At 41.0% G+C, this 16,131-nt stretch overlaps 1 protein-coding gene across 1 annotated transcript; it reads left to right on the top strand.

Annotated features, from left to right (window-relative positions):
* The first annotated feature begins 822 nt into the window (after positions 1-822).
* On the top strand, positions 823-14,598 carry ipo7 (importin 7). Its single transcript, XM_044142843.1, has 25 exons — positions 823-1,085; positions 3,661-3,742; positions 4,865-5,018; positions 5,156-5,314; positions 5,406-5,562; positions 5,672-5,761; positions 5,847-5,941; positions 6,040-6,124; positions 6,220-6,354; positions 6,623-6,722; positions 6,813-6,889; positions 6,993-7,109; positions 8,238-8,327; positions 8,433-8,598; positions 8,677-8,837; positions 8,989-9,117; positions 10,262-10,328; positions 10,425-10,550; positions 10,658-10,755; positions 11,194-11,289; positions 11,392-11,612; positions 11,791-11,999; positions 12,104-12,310; positions 12,397-12,513; positions 13,523-14,598. Exons 1-25 carry the CDS (start codon positions 1,002-1,004, stop codon positions 13,618-13,620), a joined length of 3,120 nt encoding a protein of 1,039 aa, XP_043998778.1. The 5' UTR covers positions 823-1,001; the 3' UTR covers positions 13,621-14,598.
* The last annotated feature ends 1,533 nt before the right edge of the window (positions 14,599-16,131 follow it).

Raw genomic sequence — 16,131 nt, 5'->3', positions numbered from 1 at the left:
AAATACCTTGAGGTTGTTGTCTGAAGGAAGCAGTTGAAATTTCAACAACAGGGACACAGCTTTTTATCAGAAAAATGTTTTATTGCTGCTATGGTAGATAAAGATTTTTGGAGCCACTGTTACAAAAGAACGTCTGATATTGTTTGAAGAATCAACCATGACAACTCATCTTGATGGAAGTTTGTGACCCTTATTTTCTCAGAATTGCTTGGAAAATGGGCCTTACTTAAATCCAGTTCCAATTTATTTGTGGGAGAATAATCCATAAAGAGAGAAATAAGAAAAAAAAAAACACCACACCTCTAAAGATATAAAAAGTATGGAAATAAAGGAGAAAAACATAAAAATATTCAGTTTATATTTCCTGCTAAACATGTCAGATAAGTAGCACTCTTCATATAAATTCCACTATGAAGAGTTGTGCATATGACAACATGCAATTACAAAGATGTAAAGGAGCACAAAAAAAGCAGAAAATAAGAAAAAATATTTTTTTTTACAAAATGTACTAAGAAAACACAAAATATTGTTATAAAGCTCCAATTGATGAATAATAAAATCACAAGTGCATCGTTGTTTTGTGTAGAAGTAAAATACCCACCTCAGGGTCATGTTACAGTTAATTTAATGAATTATCCTAATACAAAAAAAATGTAGAAAAATAAAATGATCTCTACGTATTTCAATGGAAACTAGTCTTTTTATGAAATGACAATTATTTTTATGGGGTGTTTAGAAATAGATAAATATTGCAGACTTTAAAATGTAATATAAGAAAACAGAAATAATAGCAGACAGTGTCTAAACTACAACTCCCACAGTGGTGCAGCTGCAGCCGGATGTTCGTGTAGCACAAATTTGGCGCTGATCTATCCGGGTACTTCATTCACTGCTTCCTTTCGCGCCGGGTAACCGGAGAGCCGTGCGTCCATGTGCGCAGTGACTGGGAACTGACAGACCTCTGAAATATTAAAATCCGAGCCGCAAACAGAGTTTTCGCGATGGATCCCGAGTCTTTGGTCGAGGCCCTTCGGGGGACGATGGACCCAAACCTGCGGGAGGCCGCCGAGCGACAGCTGAACGAGGTAAAAAGTTGAGGTTAGCTGTTCGCGGTGATGTCAAGATTGTGGCGCGGTTCTGAACTCGGGCCTCGGCCGTTCACAAACATAAAGATGCAGCCATCACGCACACCGGGCTCTGCTGCCCCTAGCTTGATATATCAAGCGCGAAATCTTTGTCGGATCGTGTACTGTGTATTACCACGGGTTTATGTGTTGTCAGCTTATCACTACAAGCCCTAACTAGGAAGGTTTTTTTTTAATGGCGATGTCAGTAACCGCTATTAGCTTCATCTGAAGCCAGCTGTGTTGCTAATGCTAAACAAGCTAACTAGTTTTGATGAGGTGTATGGGCAATTTCTTTAGCTACGTCCTGTTTTGATACAGCTAAAACCGTGTCAGAGCCCACATAAGCTCAAACCCATACCTCTGGGTTAGCTGGTAACAAGCAAAGTTGTAGGAATTCTTGGATAATTCCTCATCTTGGATATCAGGAGGAGGAAGAGTAGCTGTGCGGCTAATATCAGTTAGCTCCTCTACATAGCTGCCTCTTCTGCTCACGTGTCACTGTGATACGCTCAGATCTGTACACAATGTTGCTTAAGATAACGAAAACAGTTCACAATCAATCTGATGTTTATTTTACTTCCTTTAATCACGTTAGTGGCGAAGAGGTCGAGGTCGCGTGTTTGCCTTATATATCAAGTAAACACGCGGAAGCTCAGATTTAAAGTCCACCAACTTAGTTCGTTGTCTGCCCTTTGGCTCAATTTAAATGCCCTGCTTTAAACACATCGTTGTGTTTGTCTCATGATGCTGTTTAAAAAGGATGTAGTGACGACGCACCATAAGTTGGAGTAGAAATTGAGTCTTTATCTGCCTAAATGACTTACAGAAGGCAGATAATACCAACGCCCATCACAGACTGTAGTGGTTATTGAATTTTCATTATTAATAATGATGACTACCAGTATTTACTTAATTAGGTGAAAGATTCTAGAAAACACACTGGCTTTTTAAGAGTACCCATTTGGTCTTTATATAGTTTGATAATCTTTAAGTTTTTGATTATGATCAGAGCAATGTGAAGAAAACCGACTTGAAAGATGGTGACAAAAAGGAAAACGGTTGTCATAAAACATTCCTCACATTTATTAGCTCCTGTGACAAATTAGTCTTTTAATATTATTTAACAGCAAAGGGGAAAATTATTAGAAACACCAGTGGATTTAAAACTTACTATGTAAACAATTGGAATGTAAAAAATAGTTGTATTTATGTCATAAGTATGAGGAATCCTTTTATTTCTATGAGAAATTAGAATGCCAATGACTATGAGTTTAACAGTTTGCATATTATTTGTTTGCTCTGTGTTTTGCAAAAACATCTTGACAATTTTGAAAGATCCCACTATAAAAACCAGACCCAGGTTCTGCTTTAGAGTTTACAAAATCATGCTTGAATCAAAATCTTAGTTCTAATTTCCCTTATTGGCTTGTTTTGCTTTAGTTTTGCAGGTGTGCCACAATACAGTTTTGTTATTTCTATCAAAACAAAAATGGAGATGATGACAAATGTTCGTGTTTTGCTCTACTTACTCAAACATCTCAAGTATATTTTTGGCTGTGCTCAGGGCAAGTTTTTTTTTTTTTTTTCTCCCTACACCCACATAAGCATTGATAGTTCACTTGAATGGCAGAGCAGAGAGAATAGTGTTGTCTTCCAGCTCAGCCTATTGGAACTATGTTTAAATGAAATGTCTGCAGAGATCAGAATAAATGTATGGATTGTGACGTCCATTCCTACACTTAAGACTTTTTCCATGAAATACTGCAGGTGGTAAATTTTTTTTTGGTGCGTTTAACTAGTGGCTCCCAAAGCTGGGGCCTAAGGTTTAAGACCTCCAGAAATCAAATCAAATGAATCATAAGAAAAAAATAACAAACTGCAGGCCTTTTTGAAGGGAAGATTTGGGATTTAGTTGATTAAGAGTCCAAAGACAGATAGACAAAGAGTCGCTGCAGAGAGACTGAAAGAATTTACTGACGCTTGTTGGGTTGTGTTTGTTGCAAAGAACTTGGCATACCACTGTACTTGTACTCACATACTTATTTTGTCCTATTCATACATCGGTGCTGTTTAAAGCATAACAGCTTTTTGCTCTTATGCAGAAATAACTTCTTTTTTTTATGCTAAAGGATGTGTAATGTTTTGGAAAATTTCTTTTCAGTAGAGTTTGAATTTATTTAATTCAAATAGTTGCTTCATTTGTTTTTTTTACTGATTTGTTAATACTGTACAATTTAAGAAACAAATTATTTTCACTTTTTTGTATATGTATGCAAAAGTCTTTCAACGCTCAGCTAATGGAGTGTATTCTGTTTTTGTTTTTAGTTGCTCAGTAACAGTTTAAGCGAGTATAACCATTCAAACGCCTTTGTTTCACATATTCCACTTGGCTTTTTTTTGGCACTCTCACCCAAGTTGCTTTGGAAAAATTCAAACTGCCAAGTCAGAAATGCTGGGCCGTATAACTAAAGTTTGTATTATTTTTAAGATCGCATGTCTGACCATAATCGACTGTTTTTGAATATACTTGCAGGCTCACACCCAGGTTAACTTCATGTCCACTCTGCTGCGTGTCACCATGACTGATCAGCTGGATTTGCCGGTCAGGCAAGCAGGTGAGGCTTCATCTTGCCGACTGTTTTAGAGTAAACCAAAGCCAGCGCTGCACGTGTTGTAAATACCCTTCAGTAACTATGTACCGCATGCCATAACTAAATTTCACACACATATTTATGAAATGATTAAGCATTAAATTGCCACTGTAAAATCCTGAAGTATTTGCCTAGCAACTGTGCTTACAGCAAGTTTTTAAAATTCGATCAGGGCTCTGGAACATAAGAGCTATACTGATTAGTTATTTTATTTTCAAATTGAATTACGTGTTTGCTGAAATGTTAATTTCTGACTATTAACGTTTTTATGCGAGTATAGATCTGTGTACACGTTTAATTAGGATCTATTAGCATTGATAAATGAGTCATGCCTGCGTTTGAGGTTAAAGGGCCTTCCTGAAGTTGTTTACACACACTGTTGCTAAATAGAACTTGTTTTGATTCAGTCACATGTTACTTAATGGGGAGAAGAACACTTGTTTAAAAGTTGTCAGGTCAAACTGGTTAGTTTTTCTAGTTCTCACACATTCGTAGCTCTGCTTTTAAGGTACAGCTCTAACACAGCAACGTTCAGATGTAGTAAATTACCTGTGTACCAAATTACAAACAGATTAGATTTGTCAGGGAGTTTTCCCCTTCATAAGGGTTATTATTATATTAAAACAGTGAAAGCTGACTCGTATTAGACTCTGGTTATTCCCAAGTCTTTATCTTGCTTTCATATGAAAACATCACAACATTGGTGACTACTTGAACAAGTGTTTTGTGCTGTACTGGTTGGAGGTGAATAGAGGGGGGAGGGGGGTGTACGATGGGGGTTTTATGCTTTGTCAGCCTTGATGGGCCGGATTATGATCACCAGCGGTGGAGACATTTGTGTCAGCACTCTGATGTCTGCTTTCTCATCTCTGCTTTGTCAAATGCCTCTCCCCGTGTGTCATGCAGCCGCACGCTGTAGAGGCGACGCGAGCTCACGTTGGTGTTACATTCAAAACCACTCAGCTAGGGAAGAGTTTATTTCTACAGTTTAGACACAAAGTGAAATAGGATCTGGTGGTTTTTGTCAGATTTATTTAATTTGGAAGTGATAAGAAGGCCTAAGTATTGTGCTACTTCTTATTTTAGGTGTGATTTACCTAAAGAACAAAATCATCCAGCATTGGAGTGATGGAGAAGTCGCTGGCACAGAGCCGCCCGTTAATAACATCCCAGAGGAAGACAGGCAGTTCATCCGAGACAACATAGTAGAGGCAATCATCCAGTCCCCCGAGCGCATCAGGTAACCACAAACCCTGCTGGCTCAGTTAAGCTAAAGGAGCTCAGATTTTTTTCTAATTTAATTTTTTTGTCATGCATCCATCTTTCCCTTCCTGTTCGCGCCTCATATTTTGTCACTTTCTAAATTGGCTCCACCAGAGTCCAGCTGACAACATGTATTCACCATATCATCAAGCACGACTACCCTGGGAAGTGGACGAGCATCGTGGACAAGATCGGCTTCTACCTGCAGTCGGACAACAGCTTAGCCTGGCTGGGCATCCTGCTTTGCCTCTACCAACTCGTCAAAAACTACGAGTGAGTCCTGGCTCTTCATCCTGGATGTCTTCTGTTCTCTCGCTCACCATGTTTTGTGGCAGAATTAACACTGCACTCATGTTTGACTCAGATATAAGAAACCAGAAGAGAGGCAGCCTCTGGTGGCAGCCATGCACATCTTCATGCCCATGCTTAAAGACCGCTTCATCCAGCTGCTCCAGGATCACTCAAACGAATCGGTCCTCATTCAGAAACAGATCTTTAAAATCCTCTACGCTCTCTTTCAGGTACACATTGGATCTGAGTTTAACCACCACAAATGGTGTTGACTTGAAGTCAGTTTTTGCTCTTGTGATGGGACGTTTGTGTTAAAATCAGTGTGTTGTTTCCGCCTAGTATAATCTCCCACTGGAGCTCATCAACAGACAGATCCTGACAGAGTGGATGGAGATTCTGAAGACAGTTGTGGACAGAGACGTTCCCCCAGTAAGCTCAGAACACCCTTAATATAATGTAAAAAAAATCAAGTCTGCTTATTTTTTTTTCCTTATTTTTTTTAATGTCTGTGCAGGAGACAATGCAGATCGACGAAGATGAGCGACCAGAGCTGCCTTGGTGGAAATGCAAGAAATGGGCCCTTCACATCTTGGCTCGACTGTTTGAGAGGTAAAAAAATAAATAAAATAAATAAAAAATCCCACAACCGTTTGATTTAAAAGGAAATCTAAAGGAGAGCAGAATTATTCCCCAAACCTCGCCTGCAGGTACGGAAGTCCCGGTAACACAACCAAAGAGTACGCAGAGTTTGCTGAACTGTTCCTGAAGGAGTATGCAGCGGCTGCCCAGCAGGTAGAATGTCAAACTGCAAACAGCCAAATGAAACTTTACTGTGTAAAAGCCTGGTGAAATTAAGTCTGGGTGTTTTTTGTGCTTGTGTGTTATAGGTGTTGCTGAAAGTCTTATACCAGTACAAGGAAAAGCAATACGTTGCTCCCAGAGTTCTCCAACAGACGCTTAACTACATCAATCAAGGAATAGCACACGCTTTGACGTGGAAAAACCTCAAACCACACATCCAGGTACCAGTGTGGCTTATTTAGGCATCCCATAAACAAGGTCTTTGCAGTGATCTAGTCTTTTCCACTGCAAAGACTGAATCTATTGCAGTTAACGCTTAATAATCATGACAATGTCTCCGCCACACTTGAAGTTTTAGTGTCGGTGCATGTAGTGTTCTGTTCGATGCATGCAAATTGTGTCGTGGCACTTTTGCTTTACTAAAGTTCTGTTGCTAGAAATTCTGGCTTGTGTTGGGCTAAACCTCTGGCTGTTGCTCTTGTTTTTCAGGGCATCATTCAGGATGTGGTTTTCCCCCTCATGTGTTACACAGATTCCGACGAGGAGCTTTGGCAGGAGGATCCGTACGAGTACATCCGCATGAAGTTTGGTGAGGAACTCCCTCCTCGCCCGTCATCCGAAAGCAATCGAGCACAAATGCAATGACTAACAGCTTATCTAACATGTCGTCTTCTGTTAGACGTGTTCGAGGACTTCATCTCTCCAACCACGGCCGCCCAGACGCTGCTCTTCACTGCCTGCAACAAGAGGAAAGAAGTGCGTTGAATCTAAATTTTAAGACTTGCAGATTCCATTTCTGTCTACTTTACAGTTCATATTCTGAGCGAAAGAAATGATTCCAGTTGCTGCTCTTTTTCAGGTACTGCAAAAGACAATGGGCTTCTGCTACCAGATTCTCACCGATCCCAATTCGGACCCCAGGAAAAAGGACGGGGCCCTGCATATGATAGGCTCTCTGGCTGAAATCCTGCTGAAAGTAAGCTGTGCACGGAAGCTTTCAGAGTTGATGTCTTCTATCTATGCCATTTAATACCCATGTGTATTATTGTTTTTTTTTTTTGTTTTGTTTTTGTTATGCTAAGTGATCCTCTCTTTGGAATCATTTGAAATGACAAACTTTATATTTTGGTTTGAAACATTAACATGAATAAAATCGTTATCTAAATTGTCCATAAAGTGCATCTAAATTACAGTTTGAACACACAGCTTGAGAGATGCACCACTGTGCAAATTTGAGCTCAAGTCCGATATTAATATCACTGTTTTGGCTGATTATTTACATAACATAGATTTTCTTGCCATTTTTTTTTTCCCTCCCCTCCAGGGGGTCTTTTTGTGGGCTCTAGTGTCCCTTATATGACAGTAGGCTGACAGGAAAGGGGGGAGGAGAGGTGGGGGGGGGGGGAAGACATGCGGCAAATATTGCCGGGTCCGGGAATCGAACCCGCGACAGCCGCGTCTAGGACTCAAGGCCTCCAAACGTGGGTCGCGCTATCCCCTACGCCACCACAACATGCTCTTCTTGCCATTTTGACATTGAGAAAACAAACCATCTCTGCTTCAGTAAAACTTCCCTCAATCCTGTTCTGTATCACTCCATCATAAATTGCTGGTGGAAATCTGTCACTTTCTCCAGATGGCAGTTAAAAAGAAATTAGTTTGAGTGTTCCTCCTCCAGAGCGTAGGGGGAGGGGAAAAAAAGGACCCTTCCATAACACTGTCTTGTTCTGTTGTGGGAGACGGCTTTGTTTGGGATTTGCTTCACAGTGAAGCGTTTAGTTTTCTCCAGCATGGCGCACACGTCCGTACCGCTTTGTGTGCGAGGCACAGAAGGAAGGAAAATGACACAGGAGAAAGGAAGCACAGCTAGCATCCCCTTGTCAAGCAAATACTTTCACAACAAAGCCAGGGCGAAGAGGCGCACACGGTGGCTAATGACATCCTAGACCTTTCTAGTTGCAGCAGTCTCCTTTTAGTATTTACAAAACCAGTATTCAGATGCTTTCATGTTTAGCTGTTTCACAGTAGTTTTTTTTAATTTTTTTATCAAATTTTAAAACATGGATTTTATTGTAGTTAATTTATATAATTCCTTCTTGCACAGAAAAAGATCTACAAAGACCAGATGGAGTTCATGCTGCAGAATCACGTCTTCCCCCTGTTCCGCAGTGAACTGGGCTACATGAGAGCCAGAGTGAGTGCGGAGCACCGGATTACACATTTCCTTTTAATGAAGCCTCAGTGCGGCTGGGCTTCCGGCTCATCATACCACATTATCCTGACATCCGTTTCTTAAAAGGCTTGCTGGGTGCTGCATTACTTCTGCGAGGTGAAGTTCAAAAGCGATCAGAACCTGCAGACCGCCCTGGAGTTGACCCGAAACTGCCTCATCAATGACAATGAAATGCCGGTGAAGGTGGAGGCCGCCATCGCTCTGCAGGTTCTCATCAGTAACCAGGAGAAAGGTGAGGCATAACAAACTTTATTTCATTTTTTTTTAAAAACAACAAAAAAACATATTGATGTATATTTTGTTTCGTCAGCCAAAGAATACATCGCTCCCTACATTCGACCGGTGATGCAGGCTCTCCTGCACATCGTCAGGGAAACGGAGAACGATGACCTCACCAACGTCATTCAAAAGATGATCTGCGAATACAGCGAGGAGGTCACTCCGATCGCCGTGGAGATGACGCAGCACTTGGTAAGAGCTGATGATATAAAGGCCCAGAATTTTATTTTTTAATCAGTCTCACTTTATTGAAGACTTGGTTCAGATCAAATGTAAACAATACAAAGAGAAACCGATCTGCTGTGTGTCTCCCTGTGATATAAATGTGCTGGCTCTTTCACAGGCAATGACGTTCAACCAGGTGATTCAGACGGGGCCTGATGAGGAGGGAGGCGATGATAAAGCAGTGACGGCCATGGGCATCCTCAACACCATCGACACGTTGCTAAGTGTGGTGGAGGACCACAAAGAGGTGAGCAGCATCAGTGCAAACCCACACACATACACATACACACACACACACGCGCACCCGTGTGCGCTGGTGTCCTGACCGCTCCGCTTCACGCCACTTCAGGATGGGAAACGGGCTCCGGTCTGCTGCGGGGTTCCTGCCAACACAGTTGCGCCACCCACCAACTCCTGCGAACAGGCTCTGCTCTCTCCATGCTCAGAATGACTCACAGGCTGAGGCAGACGCTAGAAATAGTGCCGGGGCACTTTGCCACCATGTCTGCTGATGCACTGCTGAAGTCAAAGCACTCCAAACAGATTGACCATCCCGTTTGAGGCTTTGATTGCATAATGGCTCCATACCTGCGAATAGGAATCCAACCTTTTTTTTTTTTTGTGCATTTTTTCCACGTTGGATGAAGTAAATCGGTGCGATTTACGCATGTGAAGACGTCATCGCTGCTTCTAGCTATACTCATACAAGAACTGGTTTTTACTGGAAGAAAAATGGCCCCAGAAATTATTGCGAAAAACAATATTTACTTTGAGACAATTTTCAATTCATATTTTGATAATAGCTTATTAATGAAAGTTTGGTCTCACTAATAAATTTAATAAAACACAACCAAATAAAGCAATAAATAGAAAGCCACACACAAACGAGACTGTAAATAAAGTCGATTACGAAGTCTGTAAAAGAAAATTAATAAAAAAAAGTCCCTTCACAAATATTAATCTGAATGGAAATCAAATTCATGTTGCGACAGTCTTACTGTAGTCTCTATGTTGTTTTTCTTCACAACCCAATCCAAGATGCGAGTTGTAGCTGTTGCAGCTTTTTCTTCCACAGTTTGTCCTTCCACTCAACTTCCTCCATGAATGTTGAGGCATGTGCAGCAAGCTCTTTTAGCTCTGATCAGTTTTTAAAATAATTCCACCAAAGTTGTTTACGTAATTTTCAATTAAGGAAAGTAAAACATGTTCAAAGACGAATTCAAATTTCAGAGAAAATTTCAGAATTGTCTGACATTACTTTCATAGAAATGCTGCTTAGGATAAGGTCATAAATGCTTCTTTTAAGTCTGATATAGCGGTGCATGAGATTTACCCATTTATCTCGTTTTTCTGGATAAAATGCTTATTGCCTCTAACTTGTGTTGCTGCAGATCACCCAGCAGCTGGAGGGCATCTGTCTGCAGGTGATCGGCACGGTGCTGCAGCAGCACGTCTTAGGTAAGCACAAGTGGCTCACGTTGCACCTGCACGTTGTACTATGGAAACCTAATAGTAACCAAATGACCCTTGAACTCCTGGCTCCGTTGTTCTCAGAGTTTTACGAGGAGATCTTGTCCCTGGCTCACAGCCTGACCTGCCAGCAGGTGTCGCCACAGATGTGGCAGCTTCTTCCACTTGTGTACGAAGTATTCCAGCAAGACGGGTTTGATTACTTTACAGGTACAGACACCGACGACAGCTTGTAGACTCATCTTAGAAGTGAAATATGTCCAATGTGGAATTAAGACTTCTAAATGCTGTAAACTAATTTGCATCATATTTGCTAGATATGATGCCTCTACTTCACAACTACGTCACAGTGGATACAGACACACTCCTGTCAGACACCAAATACCTGGAGATTATCTACAGCATGTGCAAGAAGGTAAATGTCGTTGGAAATATTACGCACAAAATATTGTTTATTATTATTATTATTAATTCTACCAGAAATGTCCATCTTTACCAGATCTAACAAATTCACGAATCTTCTGAAATGTTGACGCATGAAATGCTGGTTGTGGTGAATAGGACTTAACTTCTTACACAATAAAATATATTGGTTTGAAGAAATTTCAGAGACGGGAAATGCAAAGAAAATGCTGTTTAAATGTAGAAGAGATACAGAATTCTCTAAGAATTTGGAACAAAAGAGGTGAAAAATTTAACACTCACCCAGAAATGATCATCAACCTGCAACCATGCAATACTGCCAGAGGTATGCAAAAATGTAGTTAAAGCCATACAATAAAACAAAAGGTTAGTTTTAAGTTACCTTGATGACTGACTATAGAGATGAATCCCTCTTTGTGGTTTGGTGCAGGTCCTGACAGGTGATCCAGGTGAAGATCCAGAGTGCCACGCTGCCAAGATGTTGGAGGTGATCATTCTGCAGTGCAAAGGTCGCGGCATCGATCAGGTCAGGCCTTTACGTTTCACATAGACGAGCTACTAAGATGTCGGTATTACCGTTGAAAGTCTCGCCGTAGATTGTCCCAACATGGCGTCCTCCTTGCTGCAGGTGGTTCCCCTGTTTGTCGGCACGGCGTTGGAGCGCCTGACGCGGGAGGTGAAGACCAGCGAGCTGCGGACCATGTGCCTGCAGGTGGCCATCGCTGCTCTCTATTACAGCCCGCCCCTCCTCCTCAACACTCTGGAGAATCTCCGCTTTCCCAACAGCACTGAACCAATCACCAACCACTTCATTACCCAGTGGCTTAAAGATGTCGACTGCTTCCTCGGGTATGAGCCAACTACCCGAGGGGAGGGGAGGGGGTAGCCAGTGTAGCCATTTCCTGCTACTCTCCTTCGAGTCTGTTTGAAATGAAAACGAAGAGCCTGGAATTTTAAATGTTTACTGATGATGTTTATTTATTTTTAATTTTCTGATGATATAACTTTGACTCTTCCTGTTTACCAGCCTCCACGACAGGAAGATGTGCATCCTGGGCCTCTGCGCTCTCATCGACCTCGATCACAGACCCCAGGCCATCAACCAGGCGGGCGGGCAGCTTCTTCCCGCAGCCATCCTTTTGTTCAGCGGCCTGAAGAGGGCGTACGCCTGCCGAGCGGAACACGAGAATGACGACGACGATGAAGACGAAGACGGGGAAGAAGAGGATGAAAACGGTGCGTGTTTTCTCTGTTGCGCCAGCCTCATTCTGAGTTTTGCTTCTGGGTAAATCTGAGTGCATCCTAAATGGATTTAGTTTTTCTTTTTTTACTTTGTGTAGCGGAGCTGGGAAGCGACGAGGACGACATCGACGAGGAGGGCCAGGAGTACCTGGAGATGCTGGCAAAGCACGCGGGAGAGGACGGAGACGACGAGGACTGGGAGGAGGACGACGCAGAGGAGACGGCACTCGAGGGCTACACTACATCTGTAGATGATGAGGATAATCTAGTGGACGAGTATCAGATCTTTAAAGCCATACTACAGAGTAAGAGGCCCGCCTGTCATCAGTCAGTGTTGGTAGCAGTCAGCAGCTGTGGGGCTCACCCGTCTGTGACCCGTCTCTTGACGCAGATATCCAGAGCCGCGACCCCGCCTGGTACCAGGCGCTAACGCAAACCCTGGACGAGGAGCAGCGCAAACAGCTTCTGGAAATCGGCACGCTCGCAGACCAGAGGCGGGCGGCACACGGTGAGCGCCTCCTAAGATGAAATCAATACCAACTCTCAACTCGTCAACTCTGAAAATAAAATAATTTATGCATGGCTTCTTTCTTTCGCTTCGCTTTTTTTCCCTTTATTTATTGCATTTATATTAATGCTAGCTGTCTCCAGTAGGGCTGAAGGCATGGTGGGAAAACAAAGATAAAAAGGAGGTTAAATGAGGTTATTTAAACACAAAAAAGGGATCAGAATTGTTGTAACTCAAATCTAATGCATTCCAATGCAGTCTGTAAAGGTATGGAATTTAATTTATTTTTAAAAGCTGGGTATAAATATGAGGTTCTGAGTGTATACAATTAATTGGCTGTTTATAGAAAAAAAAAAATCTGAAATTTTGAAAGTTTTTTTTTTTTTTTTTTTTTCTTCATTTTCTGGGGTTCATCTGGAGATTTAAGTTTTATCAAAGTGGTCAGAAATGGCAGTACACTCACTCCAAAATAGGACAATTTTACCAAATTTTGGACTTTAGACCGTATTAGCTTTTGTCCCATGTAAGGAAAAATAAAAGATAACAAACCAATCTATTTTACATGTTCCTGCAGCAGACTTTAGAGCTGAATAGATGTAGAAATGGAACAATACTACACACCTAAATCATGCCTTTTTTTCCTCCCAACATTTATAGAAATGACAAAATTTTAAAATTGGTTGAAACCTTTACGTTTTATTATAAACATGTCAAATTGCGTATTTGTATATATTATAAATGGAAATTTGATTCTGTGTCCCTTTTCATGGTGTTTTTCTAAAGCGAGTACAAAACGTATTCAGAGGTGGTGATAGGGGGCAGTAGAGAGCACTGGAAAACTACAAACCACTTAAGAACTGCAGAGTAGTAAAGGAAATACTTCTGATCCTACAGAAGAAATTACTTAATTTTTTTTCACATGGGAAAATGAGAGGTTGTAAAGACAGAAAACTAAAACTGGAGCATTTCTTCTGTTTTCAAATCCCTGTTGCTTCCCGTCTTCTTCCAGAGTCCAAAATGATCGAGAAACACGGCGGCTACAAGTTCACAGCGCCGGTGGTGCCATCTACTTTCAACTTCGGGGGCACAGCTCCAGGAATGAATTGAGTCATCTATTCTACTTTTTTTTATTACTCTGTGACTGATTGTAGTGAAGTGAAAAAAAAAAAAAAAGCTTGTGTTGTTCCCTTAAATAGTGGTTCCAGAACTGGTTCTTCTGAGTCATTCTTCAATCTGTCAAATGGGAAATAGCACCAGAAGATGTTAGGGGGGGGGAAAGCAACTAAAATGCAACCGATGGCTCAGGAAACCAAACCAAGAACTTGAGCACGATGCAAGAGAAGAAGCTCTGAACAACGCTGTCCGCTGGAGCCCCTGAGACAGCAACTCCTTCGTATTTTCTTCCCACTGAAACAAATAAAGGGGGAGGGAGGGAGGGTGGATTATCTGCTAGAATTGATAATGGGACTAAATATTTCATTATCGCTGTGGCCAAGGGGCCACGATAAGATTATACCTCTGGTAGTGGTGAAATCTGCGAATCTTTCTGCATAAACAAACACTCACGTTTATGTACATACGAACCAAGGTTATTGATTTTTCAAGTAGCCTTGAAAAAAAACGACCGGAGGCTTTTGTAAGGTATCAACAGCTGTATTCATATGTAGCATATTGGATAATTCATAGCACTATGTGATGCCTGATCTCTGTAAATTAATGACTAGCACTTTCATATTGTTCAGGTCTTCTAGGCTTCTGTATCAGACTGCAAATTTTTTTTAAAAATTCAAGACTATTTAAGAATGGGGGAGTACAGGCTGTAACTTTGTTCCTTTGCAGGTGTTAACAGCTGATTAACAAACGCATCTGGTTGGAGGGAATCAGTTGCACACAATTTCAGGACGAGAGGATGCTTTTGGTGTTCAGTATGGCTAATAGGACAAGTGTTTGTCAGCACTGGATGTACCGTTGGATACATCGTTGAAGCATGTACAATTCAACTTATCGTGAAGGTCTCAAGCTTTTGGTTGGTGTATGGATGAACCATCTATATATACAACATATTAAAAAAAGAAGCTAAGGGAATCATGTTTGACTGTTTATTTTTGTCACATTTTACCAACACAGTCCTGTGTGTCGTTCACATGCTGCAGGAGGCCGGATTTTATTTTCTGACAAGATCGTCGAAAAATTGTTTCTGTGGAGGCAGCAGGTGGATCAGTGGTTAGAGCAAATGCACCACATACAGACACTGCAGCTCTCGGCGGCGCAGCTGACCCAGGTTCAGTTCCCAGTCCTGGACCGTTTGCTGCATGTACTCTTCTCACTCTGCCCCTTTCTCTGTCAAGCTACTGATGAATAAAGGCCACTAGTGCCAAAAAAAAAAAAAAAAAAAAAAAAGCTCTTAAAATGTTTTTATTAGTATGTAATAATATTGATTGGGTTTTGTGTATTTTTTTATGCTTTAAATTTTGAAGAATGTAGCTCAGGTAACATATATATATATGTTGGGAGAAACAGTGAGTATGATAGGTTTGAGTTAATCTTGATTATGGTTTGCAACTAATGAAAGCCCTATGTTAAATTGTAACTGGGAGGTTATTTTGTGTTAGATCAGAGGTCTAAATAAAGGCAGGACTCTCATGGGGTCAAGGAGTCACAGTTCGAACTTTACTCAGCTAAGGATAAAGCAGGCTACATAAAATAAAAAACAGTGGTGTTGTTTACCGGACTTCACAGTTTTAATAAGGATTTCAATTAAGCATGAAAAGGGAATCAAGTCTGGCTAAGCAGCATCAAACAGGACATCGACCTAAAACACTTAATTTGATAAGCTTAAAAGTAACCCAGTCTTTATTAATTCAAAACATACAAATAGAATCCGTTCTCTCTCACCCTCCCAGAACAAAGTATGATAAATAGTTTAAGGGGTTAGTAACTACTATTTGACTGTGTGTTCAAGCTCCTTATCAGGTAGGATTATAAAAACAGGGTTTTGTGACTAAACACCTTCAACAAACACAATGGGAAGCTGATCCCATCCTAAACGAGGATTTATTTAAACATCTGCAGCTGGAGAAGCTAAAACTTATTATGGTTTGATTTTCAGTTGGGTGAAACGCTAAACTCTATTTTTTCGTGGGAGAAAAACTGTTTGAGGAATGGCATCAACAGGGCTACACGATTGTGACTATTTTCTTGTTGCTAAATGTGTCAAATAGTGTTTTTAAAATTCTGAAAAGAAATCAAAAACATATTTGCTACTTTAACATGGGAGAGGTCGAATAGTGGTTTGGAGCTGATGCGGTTCTCGGTGTTAACGGAGGATTCATTTGCATTCGTGTTTAAGGAGGAGAAGAATCACGTTAGCAGTCCGGAACGACTTGAAGATTTATAAAAGTCTCATAACTTATTTGAATTACACAAACAGGCTCTAAATCGGGTTGCTCTTAATGCAGCCTATGTGAAAACAGGCTGCCTCTAAATCAATATTTATTTTTGCTAATTTAACTCAAAATGTGCAGGAAAAACTCCTTAAGAAATAGCAGCAGCAGGTGGCGCTGATCAAAAGCGGCATATTAATCAGCGGGAGAATCTTACTGAACAGGAAGGGCAGAA

The sequence above is a fragment of the Gambusia affinis genome, linkage group LG02 (assembly GCF_019740435.1).
Source record: "Gambusia affinis linkage group LG02, SWU_Gaff_1.0, whole genome shotgun sequence".
NCBI lineage: Eukaryota > Metazoa > Chordata > Actinopteri > Cyprinodontiformes > Poeciliidae > Gambusia > Gambusia affinis.
Note: the sequence above shows the minus strand (reverse complement) of the source record. Positions and strands in the feature narration are given on the sequence as shown.